The 15,325-nt window shown below is 38.7% G+C and overlaps 3 protein-coding genes across 3 annotated transcripts; 2 read left to right on the top strand and 1 right to left on the bottom strand.

Moving 5' to 3' along the window:
* The first annotated feature begins 3,595 nt into the window (after nucleotides 1-3,595).
* On the top strand, nucleotides 3,596-5,465 carry LOC130937051 (probable xyloglucan 6-xylosyltransferase 5). Its single transcript, XM_057867054.1, has one exon. The coding sequence runs from the start codon at nucleotides 3,850-3,852 to the stop codon at nucleotides 5,191-5,193; it is 1,344 nt and encodes a 447-aa protein (XP_057723037.1). The 5' UTR covers nucleotides 3,596-3,849; the 3' UTR covers nucleotides 5,194-5,465.
* Nucleotides 5,466-6,195: 730 nt separating this feature from the next.
* Nucleotides 6,196-8,191, bottom strand: LOC130935358 (uncharacterized). The gene is made up of 3 exons (XM_057865066.1): nucleotides 7,915-8,191; nucleotides 7,540-7,872; nucleotides 6,196-6,808 (listed from the first exon to the last, which is right to left on the bottom strand). Exons 1-3 carry the CDS (start codon nucleotides 8,098-8,100, stop codon nucleotides 6,719-6,721), a joined length of 609 nt encoding a protein of 202 aa, XP_057721049.1. The 5' UTR covers nucleotides 8,101-8,191; the 3' UTR covers nucleotides 6,196-6,718.
* Nucleotides 8,192-10,824: 2,633 nt separating this feature from the next.
* Nucleotides 10,825-12,660, top strand: LOC130935349 (uncharacterized). The gene is made up of 4 exons (XM_057865055.1): nucleotides 10,825-11,419; nucleotides 11,617-12,066; nucleotides 12,172-12,434; nucleotides 12,607-12,660. Exons 1-4 carry the CDS (start codon nucleotides 10,825-10,827, stop codon nucleotides 12,658-12,660), a joined length of 1,362 nt encoding a protein of 453 aa, XP_057721038.1.
* Nucleotides 12,661-15,325: the final 2,665 nt, after the last annotated feature.

Raw genomic sequence — 15,325 nt, 5'->3', positions numbered from 1 at the left:
TTGTTTATTTTCTGCAAGAACATAGTTACATGAGGAAGAACCATAGCCCAAAATAGTAGCTGATTTGTGGAGTAAATACCCATAGTCGTCGTTGAGATTTACGTAAATACTCAATGTAATCCTCAAGATCCCGATTTTCCCATTTTAGTCCTCCAGATAGAGTTCTGAGTACTCAAAGTGGTCTCTGGGCATATTTCTAGTGATGATTCATCACTGAAGCGCTGATGTGGCCTCTGTTTGCCACGCTGGAGGGGTCCAATAGCTATATGAGCTGGCCAATTTTCAATTTGTACCCACGTTGGTCCTTCCCTTTATATCTAACCCTATATCCCCAAGTTTAATCCGAATAACCCTAAATCCAATCATATTTGTAATCCAAATGTTCAGAGAATCTAAATCTTTACATTGTCCCTTTATCATCACAATCATAAAATTCTACTGCCTTGAAATACCAAAATGGCTTCCATTTGATTAATAGACACTAAAGCATGTCCAACAATCTTGTATCCTCTCGCAAAAATTGAGGTATCTCTCTTTTCATGTACAAACAAGGGCCAATCTCAAATGAGTTTAGGTGAAGAACACCAAGATGAAGAGGAAAATAAATGGTTCATGATCTGACCCTTTGCACTAGCCTTTATCTACACCATTGCCATTTTTTTTTTGAAATCATAATCCAATAGAACATTTCAATATTCATCAATATATAGAGGCATGTCTAATGAGGGCCTTAACTTTATAGTGAATCCTTTGCTCACTTAATAGATATTCAATTAGTTAGTGACAGCAATCATAAAGGTATATATCAAAAACCCCTCAACATGATTAAGAAAACTAGATGCAGAAACTCACTTGTACAAAATCTAAATGATTGGATGTATTGTTCATCTAATTACCCAGTTCATTTATAATCTTTTCCTGAAAAAGCATCAACGTTTTGACCATCTAATTACCCAGTTCATCTATAATCTTTTCCTGAAAAAGCATCAACGTTTTGACCATTTTAAAAAACAAGACTTATCATAAGAATAGAGTGAAGTATGAGAATAAGTTTCATTAACACAACTAAACAAGTATTACCTGGGCTTGCCACTTAAGCTTCTAATATTGAATCAAAGAAGAAAAAGCCTTCACAAATACACTTAAACTAAACTCATCCAACTCCTCATCCTGCTTCCTATCAGTACCAAATAAATTTGATTTGCATAGGGGGATGCATTCTCACGAGGGATGCCAAAGTAGGACAAATCACCACATTGAGTGAATCGAAAGAGTTTCAAGTATTGGAAATGGTAGTGTCTCGAAACAAGATTCACCGTTCTGGTAAAGTAAAACTCAGCATCCACAATTGCCAGACTTGCAAAATATGAAATTGATAAGTGCTTCAAAGAGGGCAACTGTCATAGTGAAGGAAGCATATAGCAACTTCTGCAATGATCTAGTGATATTTTAGCGTGAGGTCGTAACTTGTCACTTTCCATCTGGGAATTAACTGTATCCTCGTCTACTTCATCAAACGACCAACCCAACATCATAGAATCAATGCCATCCTTATCAGACATTCTTGCCATTAAAGCCTCACTGCCGTTCACCACATTCTTCAATTCGCCAATGGAAATTGATTGTTGTAGAATGAAGAGAGTGCGATGAACAAGAAGAAGAGATGAAGTTTACAAAAATTTAGGGATTTAGGGTTATATATAAAGGGAGGGACCAACGTGGGTATAAATTGAAAATTGGCCAGCTCCTATAGCTATTGGACCCCTCCAGCGTGGCAAACAGAGGCCACATCAGCGCTTCGGTGATGACTCATCACTAGAAATATGCCTAGGGACCACTTTGAGTACTCGGAACTCTATCTGGAGGACTAAAATGGAGAAATCGGGATCTTGAGGATTACATTGAGTATTTACGCGAATCTCAGAGACGACTATGAGTATTTAGATTGATCATTTTAAGTCTTACATTAAAAAAAATTATGTAGTAGAAAAAAGAGTAACTGCTTATCATATTGTGTGAAGTTGATTCTAGGTGGAAAAGACCGACTGTTTACCCTAATTGTTTGGTTTATTATATGTTAGGAGCCTCTAACTCCTAGTGTTTCTGGTGCTTCTGATGCTCCTAGTGCTGTAGCTGCAAGTTCTTCATCTACCAAAAAAAAAAAAAATAAAAGAAAAAGAGAGAGCAAAAGTGAGGAAGTGCTTGACATAATAGCAAAATCAATTAAAAATATGAAAGGTGCTTATTAAGAACGCACAGCCGTTTTAGTTGATATGGTTTCTTGTTTTAAGCATGCAAAAGAGAGAGTTGAGCGTAAAATGAAGCTAATGACATTATTGAGGGATATTCCTGGTTTGGATGTTGAAGATAGAATGAAGGCTGCCCTTAGCATTGCAAGGAACAATAATATAATTGACATTGTGTTCCAACTTCAACCTGAAGAACTATCATCACTTTTGAAAATATTGATTTAAATCTGGTTATTTTTGGATTTTTATGGATTATTAGGTTTTCAGTTTTTAATACATGTGTTTAGAATTGTTGGGATTTGTTTTATATAAGTTCAACTATGAATTATGAGACGAATTATGAGATTTTTGAAAATTTAGATAAGTATTTTGTGTTCATTTTAATTGTAATGTTGTTAATTTTAATTAAAAATATTTGATATTAGAAGTATTTTAGTAAATTAAAAAAATCAATAATAATTTTATTAAAGATACCTATTATTAGGAATATTTTAATAAATTTAAAAAACAGAATAGAAAATAATATTTTATTATAGTTATATTTATTTGAAAAAGTTAGAGGAAAAAAATTATTAAAAATATTTGATATTAGAAATATTTTAAATAATTTATAAAATAACAATATATTATTTATATTATTTTATATTTATATACAGTTTATATATAAAATTTAGTTATTAATATATGAAATTTTTAAAGACAATAAACTTAAACTAAACAAAAATCAACGCATTTTTAGACATATTAATATTTCATAAATCTTGTTTTTACAAATTAAATATGATAATAATATATATTTGGTAATTCCATTCTAAGAAATCATATTGTTAGCATTTTAGCAACGATATTCCTAGGTGTATTATTCTAGAGTTTGCAGAAGAGGACAAGTTGGCAAATACAAAGTACAAGGTGCCCGAAGATGAGGATATTGTGGGACCGTTTTCCTTTGATGGGCACTTTCCGGTATAAACACATTCACAAGTCACAAAATGATGTATATGTGCATGGATCTTGTGATTTTGAACTGACTGAGGAACGCGTTACTATTTAGTGTACTTGGATCTTAACAGTTCAGACACACACCACCCAAGGGGGTCCATTGCCAGAACGATCGGAGCTGGATTATGTTATTTCTTAGTGGTTATATTCTTACATTTTTATAACCATGGATAATCAAAATATCTTTAGGGATAAAGTTAATAGATATTTATTTTTGAATCCAAATTTCGACAATAATAAAAATCTATGAAGATATTTTCTTAAAAGAAGGTATGCAATAAATTTATCGTATTTTCTTTATATATATGATTGTAAAACTAAATTAAAAGTAAGTTAACGAAGAAAAAAAAAGGACACGTTTGAGCTTTGAAGCATATGAAGCAGTATCAGCTATCATTATCATTACCAACACTAATTGCGGGTGACCAAAGTAGAGAGTAGTTGTTGTGCAGAAAAACAAAAAACACGGCTTTGTTCCGTTCCTAATTCTTGTTGAATTCCGATTCCATATTTCCGTGTCGAAAGTTGTTTTCCCCTCCATTTCTATACAGTAACTGTAAGAGCGTAGCATTACCATTAACATAATTGGTGAGTTTGTGAGATGGGGCAAGAGAACCTCTCAGCTCACAAGAGAAGCAGCGCCGCCAACGCCCTTCCAACCACCAACGGCCGAGCACGCTCCGCCCCCCGTGGCCGCCAGATCCAGAAGACCTTCAACAACATCAAGATCACCATCCTCTGCGGTTTCGTCACCATCCTTGTCCTTCGCGGCACCATCGGCGTCAACCTCTCCTCCTCCGACGCTGATGCCGTCAACCAGAGCCTCATCGAGGAGACCAACCGCATTCTCGCTGAGATCCGCTCCGACTCCGACCCCGACGACAACGACACCCCTTTCAGCCCCAACGCCACCGCCGCCTTCTCCCTAGGCCCCAAGATCTCCGATTGGGATCAACAACGCCACCAATGGCTCCAGCAAAACCCTGAATACCCTAATTTCGTGAGAGGTAAAGCTCGAATCTTGCTCCTCACTGGTTCACCTCCAAAACCCTGTGACAACCCAATTGGTGATCATTATTTGTTGAAGTCGATTAAGAACAAAATTGATTACTGTAGATTGCACGGGATTGAGATTGTGTACAATTTGGCGCATTTGGATAAGGAACTTGCTGGGTATTGGGCCAAATTGCCAATGATTAGAAGGTTGATGTTCTCACACCCTGAGGTGGAGTGGATTTGGTGGATGGATAGTGATGCTTTCTTCACTGACATGGTTTTTGAGCTTCCTTTGTCTAAGTATGATGATTACAATTTGGTACTTCATGGTTACCCTGATTTGTTGTTTGAGCAGAAGTCTTGGATTGCTGTGAATACCGGCAGCTTCTTGTTTCGGAATTGCCAGTGGTCTTTAGATTTGCTTGATGATTGGGCTCCCATGGGCCCCAAGGGTCCAGTGAGGGAGGAGGCTGGTAAGGTCTTAACTGCAAATTTGAAGGGTCGCCCGGCATTTGAGGCCGATGATCAATCTGCATTGATATACCTTTTGTTGTCCAAAAAGGAGAAGTGGATGGATAAGGTTTTCCTTGAGAATTCTTACTACCTGCACGGCTACTGGGCTGGCTTGGTTGACCGGTATGAAGAGATGGTTGAGAAGTACCATCCCGGATTAGGAGATGAGAGGTGGCCTTTCGTGACACATTTTGTGGGATGTAAACCTTGTGGGAGCTATGGAGATTATCCTGTTGAGAGGTGCCTCAGTAGTATGGAGAGGGCTTTCAATTTTGCTGATAATCAGGTGCTCAAGCTCTATGGTTTCCGTCACCGTGGCTTGTTGAGCCCTAAGATCAAGAGAATAAGAAATGAGACAGTTACTCCTTTGGAGTATGTAGATCAGTTTGATATCAGAAGACATTCTACAGTGAGCAGTGAATCAAAAAGCCAGTGAGAAAAACCTGTTTTGATAATGGTATTTTTATAGGCAGCAATTAGAAGTGTTGTTGTTCTCTTTGGTGACATAATTCACATGTTAACTTGTGCTTGTTTTAACTTTGATACCTCTTCTGGGAATGATAGCATCTAATTCTTTCATAGTTTATTTATTTTTTTCCTTTCTGTTATGTTTGAGCAATCAGCAAACAGAATTTATTTGGTGATCTGATGTATACTTGACTTTGTATTTTTCACTTGTGGAGCATGAATCGAGAAGTTTAAGAGATATTTGCACTTCCTCTTGAATCCGTTGCATGAATCCCTTTTATTGATCACTACTTCAAAACGTTATTCATAATGCTAAAAGGAAGACCATATTTTGATATGCTCCTCATGGCTCTCTTTCGGTAAAATACTAAATGAATCCGGGAGTTATTTTTCATTAATGCTCATTCTTATCGTTTCACTTATGATTGCAAAGCTGGAAAATGAGAAATTCAATCCAGCCATGATTCTATTCTAACTTCTGTTGTACCTAATTCAATCTTACATGTCCCATAAAGTATCTGTAAGGTAATAATTTTTCTGAAAAGAAGATTTATCAAGAATTAGTGGAAATTCACAGGCCAAAACAAACTTCGACTTTTCCTGTATCTATTTTAACCAGTTTTCAAATCAAATGATAACATGTATAGATTTGATTTTAAAGATCTGGATTTAAAATCTTTTGCAAATATACTTGCATATTTGATGAGATGAGAACAAATGTCAAATAACTGAATAAGTCTCCATTAATTAACTGGATCTGATTTTTTTTAGTTGAATCACAGTAAAATATCTACGTCCGGCTACAATTCACAGAAGCTTTTGTGGTGAGGCTCTGAGGCTAGTGGACAACCCATGAGCCTCATAAACCAGATATCCAGGTTCAAGTCTCAGTTGAGACAATGGTGAAGAACCCTTTAGTAGAATATGTTTGGGTGTGTCATGTGTGTGAGTTGTTTGTCAAAAGAAAAAGAAAAAAGAATAATATTCTACAGGACTGTTAAAGGTACAAAGTTTTCGTTTGGGACTTTCCTTAGCTAAGCCAAGGATGCTGGAGTCATTAACATCAAGGGCTTCAAAACACAACTCACTAACCATGAGTATTTTACTACTGTTAAGAGTGTTTTATAGCTTTCCTGATAAATTCCGTGGTTCCCAACTGAGCTAGTCATTCACGAATCTGGCAGACTGCGGCATATTCATTGGGCTGGGCGGACCACCATGCATCACAGATATAACCCAAAATCCGGCAGTTCATTCAATGGCTATTCTCTCTGATTAGGCTTGAGATGCTACTTCTGGGCATGGATGTTCAATCACTCTGCTCTAGTAGGAATAAGAATCAGGAATTTCTGTCCTTAATTTACAGCTTGGCGTAAAGCCATGCAAAATCTACTAGTGGTATTTCAAAATGGAATTGGAAAAAAAAAAAAAAGGATATCATCTTAATGATGAGACTCACACAAATTCAATAGCTACCATATCACAGGTCTTAATCATTCAGTCCCTTTTGCAGCCAAAGCTTTGTAACGAGCTATAAGTAATTCATTCATTTGTCCAATCTGGTCCAAGAGTTGGGAAATCCTCTGCAATGAAAGCACAAGTTAGCTAAGTTTACAAACACCACAGAAACACAAAGCAGAAACAGAACAGGCATGACAATATCATCCTATCCAAATGAAATGAAACAAGTACCAATGCTTGTAAGGGGCATCTATGGTTGACAATTGACAAGCTTAATGCATGAGAGTACTACACAGGAAGCTGATGGGACAATAGAATTCACAGTCTCGGACTAATAAAGGGTAAGCTATCTATGCCGCAGATATGCTAAAATCTCAGCCAACTATATAACCAAAAAACTTGCAACTCCAGATTGAAGCACTAGTATCCAAGTTCCATTTTCCAAGAACCTAAAAGACAGACTGGATTTTTCTATTCCTATGACTTGACCCGGAACCTCTATCTTTTAAGAGACTGAACCTATATTTGTAATATGATACTATAATATATATATATTTTTTTAATTATGTAACGGAAGCACCAAAATTTCTCACGACAAGATAGAGTTTTTTCTTCCAACCAATCTATAATAATATATCAAATAATAAAAACATGTAATGAAGAATCACGGCAAGACTAAAAACATAACCAAATTCTTCTTCCAATGAAGTTTCCTCAAAAAATAAAAACCCTAATCAAAATTCGTAATTTTCTCGGACACAGCTACACCAAGCAGCAGCAAAAACCAAAAAAAAAAAAAGACCAAGTGGACCAAGCATTAAAACGAACACATGGAATGCAAAACAACACGAACCTCATCTTTCTCCTGAATGATATCCAACAAACGATTCTCACCGTCCGTGAAGCTCCTCCTCCTTCTTTTCCTCCGGATGATTATCCAGAGTGACACCAGCACCGCCGCAGCGGGCATCCAAATTGACCAAAACGCCCCTCGGGTGGAAGCAGCGATTCTAAAAGAAGAGGTGAAGGTGAGAAGCTTGGAACGCAAGATGTCGATGCCGATGGAAACCAATCTAACGAAGTCGCTGCGCTTGCCGAGCTGGGAATCGATGGGACACGAAGAATTGAGACGCCACGTGTCAGAATCGTGGGAAGAAGAAGAAGAAGAAGAAGAAGAAGAAGAAGAAGAAGAAGAAAAGAAGAAGAAGAAGAAGAAGAAAGAGGAGGAGGAGGAGGAGGAGGAGGGAGATGAAGGCGGTGATTGAGGGAGGTTTTCATGGTTGATAGGTGGGAAGACGGAGCAGTCACCCGTGGCGTCGTAATCGAAGGCGTTTCGGATTACAACCATTGAGGGATTCGAAGGAACATGAACAGGTAAATAATGATGATGATGATGATGGTGATCTTCCACCATTGCTTCAATTGAATCTCCCAGTTGGAAGAGGATCCAAGGAATTAGGCTCCGCTTTTTTCACCGTGCCATTGTTCAATTTCGATTCAATAAACTAAATTCCCATTTTCTAGTCTCAACAAATATTCTATTAACCATTAAATCATTTAGTAAAATTGGTTTTATGTAAATAAAAAATATAAAATAATAAAAAATTAAATAAAATGATAATTAGATGTTTGAAGTTTTTAACTTTAGATTAATTTGTTTATAAAAAAATAAAGTATAAATTTAATTTTTTATGATAATAAATAATAAATACGTTATATTTTTCTATTAATTTATTATGTGAAATTTAATGATAGTACTTATATATTTTTATTTTCTATTAACTAGTCCTAAATTAAAATTTTTGAAAATCTACTACTTCACTCAATACTTTAAAAAAATTAATTTAATATGTAAATATAAATATTAAAATATTTAATAATTATTTTAATAATCGTATAAATTCTAAAGAATTATAAATTAAAAAAGTGAGTATAAAACTAAAATTAAATTAAATAAATATAAAATAATTCAATTGTGTATGTATATAATATATGTAATAACTAGCACATAAAGTAATAATGGCCCTTTGAAAAGTTTTAAAAATAATTTTTTTTAATTTTTGACTTATGAAAAATAGTAGTATTAATGTCTGGTGTAATTTTTAAAACTAAATTGTAGCTTTCTAAAAAGCTATTTAAGAGTTTATAAAGAAGTAAAAAAAAATGACTTTTCTCATAATAAAAAATTTTTTATCATATTTTTTTTAAAATAAACATTTTTAGAATTAAAAATTCAAATATAAAATAAATTATTTATAAACTATTTTTAATATAGACATTTATTATTTAAACTATTATTTAAAAAAAACTTAATTAAATTGTTTATCCAAATTGGATCTTAAATGAACAAAGCAGCCTGGTGACATGCGTTGATGGAGTGCAGCAAAAGGATATGAGTTCGAGCCTTTCTACATGGACCGGCTGATTTTGACTAGTTTGTGACTAACCGTCCAGTTATTAACAGTTTAATTGTGCCTTCGATCCAAATTATTACCAGATCACCAATTTACTAATTTTCGATCGAACCAATTGGTCCGATCCGATTCTTACAATTATGTATAAAATTATAAAAGTTAACTTTTAAAAAATAAATTTTATAAAATAATAATATTTATAATTTTTTTTGATTGAATAAGAGGCCAAAGGTCCATTATAATATTTATATTTAATAAATTAAATTAAAATAATTTTTAATAAATATAATCAATAATAAATATATTTGATAAAATAACTTTAAAATATGAAAATATAATAACAGACATAAATATAAAATTATATTAAATTTTTTAATTTTAATAAATAAAAACTTTTAAAATGTGCAATAAATGATTAGAAATGGCTTTATCTATTTTTAGATATTTTTTTTTTCTCAATTCAATTCAATTCTTACAACTATCTATAAAACAATAAAAGTTAACTTTTAAAAAATAATTTTTACAAAATAATAATATTTATATTTTTTAATTAAGTAAGGGGCCAAAGGTCCATTATAATATTATATTTAATAAATTAAATTAAAAATAATTTTTAATAAATATAATCAATAATAAATATATTTAATAAAATAATTTTAAAATTTTAAAAATATTATAATAGATATAAATATAAAATTTAAATTTAAAAATTAATTAATATATAAAATTGTTCATACCCTAACCCAATGATAAGGCCCAAGACCCAACGAAAGGCCCAATCCAAAGGATTGAGCCTCACCTTACACCCACCTTCAATCTACGAAGTCGGTGCTTACCACGATTTGCTCTAAAGAAGTCGGGAACGAGGGATTAGCTGGCAGATAAACCCTCACTCGAGAGGATAACTGCCCCTAAAATCTCTCTAACCACTTCCAGGAGCCATATCTCAACTTCCCTAAGATAAAGGGACGGTTATTCCCCTTAAAAGGCGGAACTATTCCAATGGTGGTTATGGGTTCACCACTATAAATACACTGACATCTCTCAAGTATCTCTAAGCCCCAATACTCTCTAGACCTGCTTACACCCTTGCTGACTTAAGCATCGGAGTGTCTTTGCAGGTACCACCCCCATTCACTCGTACTCACAAGTCGGACGGAATCCTAAGAGCGCGATTCTCTTCGAAGGTTTTCCTCCACAAGCATTTGGGCCAACCTAACGAGTCAAGCCCATTATCTCCGGTTACCCAACGTAACATTGGCGCCGTTGCCGGGGGACCGAGAGATCAACCAGTAATGGCGGACAACTCACCAGAAGATGGACATACAGTGTCTGATTCCGAGCAAGAAAATCCAGATACCGGAAACAATGCCGCAGACCTGACCCTTCATCAAGGAACCAGCGACCAGCATAAAGAAGGCACCTTTGGGCTCAAAAACCCAAAGGCAAATTCCTCGGAAGGACGAGAGTCCGAAAAGGAAGGGCCACCCCATGCAACCGAGCTAATGGGGCTGGTCCACGGCTACCAAGGTCGTTTGGAGCAACTGGAACAGGAACTAGAACGACAACGAGAGGCAGAGCGAAACCTCAGGGAGGAAATAGAACGACGAAAAGAGTTGGAAGAAAAACTCACAAAGCTTGAATCCTTCCTTAAAGCCCGAGACTCCCGCGGCAACTGAGAAGAGTCGCCCTTGGGAGGAGAAGACCCGTTCAGCGAGGACATAATGAGGGCGAAGGTTCCAAGAAACTTCAAAAGCCCTGAGATGAACCTCTATGACGGAACCACATACCCAAAGCATCATTTAAGCAACTTCAAAAGTCGGATGTATCTGGCTGATACTTCTGATGCAACACGTTGCAAGGCTTTTCCGACCACCCTGTCAAAAGCGGCGATGAAGTGGTTGGATAGCCTCCCTCCAAGGTCGGTTACCAGCTTTGAGGACCTCTCAAGAAAATTCCTGATGCGATTCTCCATCCAGAAGGATAAAGTAAAACACGCACCGAGCCTCTTGGGAGTTAAACAGGAGGTCGGGGAACCTCTGCGTGATTACATGGAAAGGTTCAACAAAGCGTGTTTGGAAATTCAAGATCTGCCCACAAAGGCAGTTATCATGGGATTAGTAAATGGACTTAGGGAAGGACCTTTCTCACAGTCCATATCAAAAAGGCACCCGACCTCTTTGAGTGATATACAGGAGAGAGCGAAAAAGTACATCAACATGGAGGAAAATGCCAGACTGAGAGAGTCGAGTTGGCGATCTGGGCACCCTCCCTCGATAAAAGAAAGGGAGAGGGAGCCCAAGAAGAAAGAAGACCTTGGTCTCGACAGACCCATAAAATATCACTCTTATACTCCTCTAAAGGTTTCTATAGTGGACGTATACAGAGAAATTTGCAATACTGAAAGGCTTCTGCCTCCTAGGCCCATTAAAAATAAAAAAGGGGGGAGTCGCAGCGATTACTGCGAGTACCATAAAATATATGGTCACTCAACAAACGACTGTTACGACCTCAAGAATGTGATAGAAAAGCTGGCAGAGAAGGCCGACTTGACAAATATCTCATGGAAAGGTCGGACAATCATGGGAAGAGAAAGCGAGATGACGCGGATAGAAGAGACCCACCACCGCAGACTCCGGAGAGACATATACATATGATCTCAGGTGGATTCGCGGGAGGGGGACTCACCAAGTCCTCTCGCAAGAGACACCTCAAGCGAGTCTACCAGGTCGAGAGCGAATCGCCCGACCTTCCTACCATCTCATTTACAAAGGAGGATGGGCAAGGAGTAATCCCTGAACACGACGATCCAGTGGTGATAACCATGATCCTGGCCAATGCCCATCTACACAGAACTCTAGTAGATCAAGGAAGCTCGGTGGACATCCTTTTCAAACCCGCATTTGACAAGCTAGGGTTGGACGAGAGGGAGCTAAGAGCCTACCCCGACACCTTATACGGGCTAGGCGACACGCCAATAAAGTCACTGGGATTCTTACCCCTTCATACTACCTTTGGAAAGGGGGAAAAATCCAAAACTCTGAGTATAGACTTCATAGTCATCGACGTAGGGTCAGCATATAATGCCCTAATCGGAAGAGCTACCCTAAATCGACTCGGAGCGGTGGTATCCACCCCCCATCTCTGCATGAAATTCCCGACAACAGCGGGGGTAGCAATGGTGCGGGAAGACCAGAAATTGGCAAGAAAGTGCTACAATGAAAGCTTGAACCTGAGGGAAAAAAGCAAAGAGGTTCACACCATAGAGCTCGGCGGTGCAAGGGCCAAAGAAGAGTTACGACCACAGCTAGGTGGAAAAACCGAGGAAATACAGGTCAGCAAAGAGGAGGGGAAAAATACCAACATAGGAGCCAACCTAGGGGAAACCCTGAAGCAAGGGTTGACTAAGCTCCTAAGAGATAATTCTGACCTCTTTGCCTGAAAAGCCTCCGACATGCCGGGGATAGATCCCGAGCTTATGTCCCACAAGCTCTCGGTGTATCCAGGATCCCGACCTGTACAACAGTGAAGGCGTAAGCTCGGCTCGAAACGAGCCCTAGTGGTGGAGGAGCCAATACAGGCACTCCTAGAAGCCGGCTTCATCAGAGAAGTTAAATATCCAACATGGCTAGCAAATGTAGTGCTAGTCAAGAAGCAAAACGGCCAATGGAGGATGTGTGTCGACTACACCGACTTAAATAAGGCGTGTCCCAAGGACCCTTATCCACTCCCAAGTATTGATACTCTAGTAGACTCTAGCTCGGGGTATCAATACTTGTCGTTCATGGATGCCTACTCGGGATATAATCAAATCCCTATGTATGAGCCAGACCAAGAGAAAACATCGTTCATCACGCCCTGAGCAAATTTCTGCTACGTGGTCATGCCATTTGGACTAAAAAATGCAGGGGCCACATACCAAAGGCTGATGAACAAGGTGTTCGCCCCCACCTCGGGAGCTTAATGGAAGTCTACGTAGACGACATGCTAGTGAAAACTATAGAAGAAGCTGATCTCTTGACAGACCTCTCGCAAGTCTTCGACACCATAAGGTTGCACGGGATGAGGCTAAATCCCGCAAAGTGTACCTTCGCAGTGGAGGCCAAAATATTCCTAGGGTTTATGCTGACGCAAAGAGGGATTGAAGCCAATCCCGATAAGTGTCAAGCTATACTGGAAATGAAGAGGCCGACATGCTTAAGGGAGGTTCAACAACTAAATGGCCGACTTGCAGCCCTCTCCAGATTCTTGGCAGGATCAGCATTAAAATCCCTTCCACTGTTCTCTTTATTAAGAAAGGGATGCCAGTTTGAATGGACTCCAGAATGCGAAAGAGCATTCCAGGAGTTCAAAAGGTTCTTGAGCCAACCTCCAATCCTGACCCGACCTCTAGTTGGGGAAGATCTCGTCCTATATCTGTCCGTAGTAGACAAAGCTGTCGCATCAGCCCTGATAAGGGAGGACGAGGTCGGACAACATCCAGTGTACTTCATCAGAAAAGTTCTACAAAGCCCCGAACTAAGGTACCACAAATTAGAGAAATTTGCTTACTCCTTAGTAATAGCCTCACGGAGGCTACGACCTTACTTTCAAGCTCATACGATAAGAGTCCGAACGAACCAACCCATGAAGCAAATCCTCCAAAAGACGAATGTTGCAGAGAGAATGGTTCAATGGGCAATAGAGCTCTCCAAGTTTGACTTAAAGTATGAAACTCGGACAGCAATCAAACCCCAATGCCTCACCGACTTCATAGCAGAATACGCGGGAGATCAGGAGAAGCCAACTGCATGGGAACTTTACGTAGATGGATCCTCAAACAAGACAAGAAGTGGTGCAGGCATAATATTGGCCGACGAAAGGGGAACCCAAATAGAGGTATCCCTCAAATTTGAATTCCCAGCTTCAAATAATCAGGCAGAATATGAAGCCCTGATCGCAGGATTGAAGCTAGCAGAAGAAGTCGGTGCAACAAAAGTGATGATATACAATGACTCTCAAGTGGTGACCTCCCAGATAAATGGAGAGTATTAGGCTAAAGACCCGAACATGAAAAGATACTTGGAAAGAACTCTAGAGCACCTCGGGCACTTTGCGGAAACCGAGGTTAAGCACATAACCCGGGATCTCAATAGCAGAGCAGACGCCCTATCCAAGTTAGCAAGTACCAAGTCAGGAGGGAATAATAGAAGCTTGATCCAGGAAATTCTCCAAGAATCCTCTGTGGTAAAAGTAGAGGACAAACGAGATATCCTAGAGGTAACTGGGCTAAACCTCGGATGGATGAATCCCTTGGTCGAATACCTAAAATTCGACATCCTCCCCAAAGAGGAAAAAGAGATTAAGAAAATCTGGAGGGAAGCACAACATTACACTCTGGTGAAAATTATCCTTTATAAAAGAGGAATATCAACGCCATTGTTGAAGTGTGTACCGACCTCAAGGACTACTGAAGTACTAGAGGAGGTTCAGTTAATGGGATCTGCGGAAACCATCTCGGAGCCAGGTCGCTAGCTAGGAAAGTAATCCGAGCTGGATTCTACTGGCCGACCTTGTAGAAAGATGCCACAGAATTTGTGAAAAAGTGCCAACCATGCCAAATGCACGCAAATTTCCACGTGGCTCCCCTCGAGGAGCTCATCAGTATAACTTCTCCATGGCCCTTTGCAAAATGGGGGATGGATCTGTTAGGCCCTTTTCCCCAGGCCCCAGGACAAGTCAAATACTTGATTGTGGGAATAGACTACTTCACAAAGTGGATAGAAGCAGAACCATTAGCCACCATCACAGCCCAGAGAAATCGGAGGTTCCTCTACAAAAATATCATCACAAGGTATGGGATACCATATTCCATTACCACAGATAATGGAACCCAGTTCACTGACTCTACCTTTAGAAGCCTGGTGGCCAGTATAAAGATCAAACACCAGTTCACCTCGGTGGAACATCCACACGCAAATGGACAAGCCGAGGCAGCCAACAAAGTCATACTAACAGGACTAAAGAAAAGACTACAAGATGCAAAAGGAGCCTGGGCTGAGGAGCTCCAACAAGTGTTATGGGCTTACCGGACGACGCCACAATCTGCCACTGGAGAAACGCCCTTCCGACTCGTCTACGGCATAGAAGCCATGATACCAGTAGAAATCAGTGAACAAATTCCAAGGGTGATTCTCCATGATGAGATTGGAAACATACAGGGGCACAAAGAGGAGCTTGAACTGC

Source organism: Arachis stenosperma, chromosome 1 (assembly GCF_014773155.1).
Source record: "Arachis stenosperma cultivar V10309 chromosome 1, arast.V10309.gnm1.PFL2, whole genome shotgun sequence".
In the NCBI taxonomy this organism is placed as follows: Eukaryota; Viridiplantae; Streptophyta; class Magnoliopsida; order Fabales; family Fabaceae; genus Arachis; species Arachis stenosperma.
Note: the sequence above shows the minus strand (reverse complement) of the source record. Positions and strands in the feature narration are given on the sequence as shown.

Excerpts from the sequence above, each read along its gene's own strand:
- LOC130937051 (XM_057867054.1), top strand. The coding sequence starts at position 3,850 with ATGGGGCAAGAGAACCTCTCAGCTCACAAGAGAAGCAGCGCCGCCAAC.
- LOC130935358 (XM_057865066.1), bottom strand. The coding sequence starts at position 8,100 with ATGGTGGAAGATCACCATCATCATCATCATCATTATTTACCTGTTCAT. Across the intron at positions 7,873-7,914 it reads CTCCCTCCTCCTCCTCCTCC|TCTTCTTCTTCTTCTTCTTC; the intron begins TCCTCCTCTTTC and ends TTTTCTTCTTCT. Across the intron at positions 6,809-7,539 it reads TCATTCAGGAGAAAGATGAG|AGGATTTCCCAACTCTTGGA; the intron begins GTTCGTGTTGTT and ends CTTTCATTGCAG.
- LOC130935349 (XM_057865055.1), top strand. The coding sequence starts at position 10,825 with ATGAGGGCGAAGGTTCCAAGAAACTTCAAAAGCCCTGAGATGAACCTC. Across the intron at positions 12,067-12,171 it reads CGACACCTTATACGGGCTAG|GGTCAGCATATAATGCCCTA; the intron begins GCGACACGCCAA and ends TCATCGACGTAG. Across the intron at positions 12,435-12,606 it reads GAAAAACCGAGGAAATACAG|GATCCCGACCTGTACAACAG; the intron begins GTCAGCAAAGAG and ends CGGTGTATCCAG.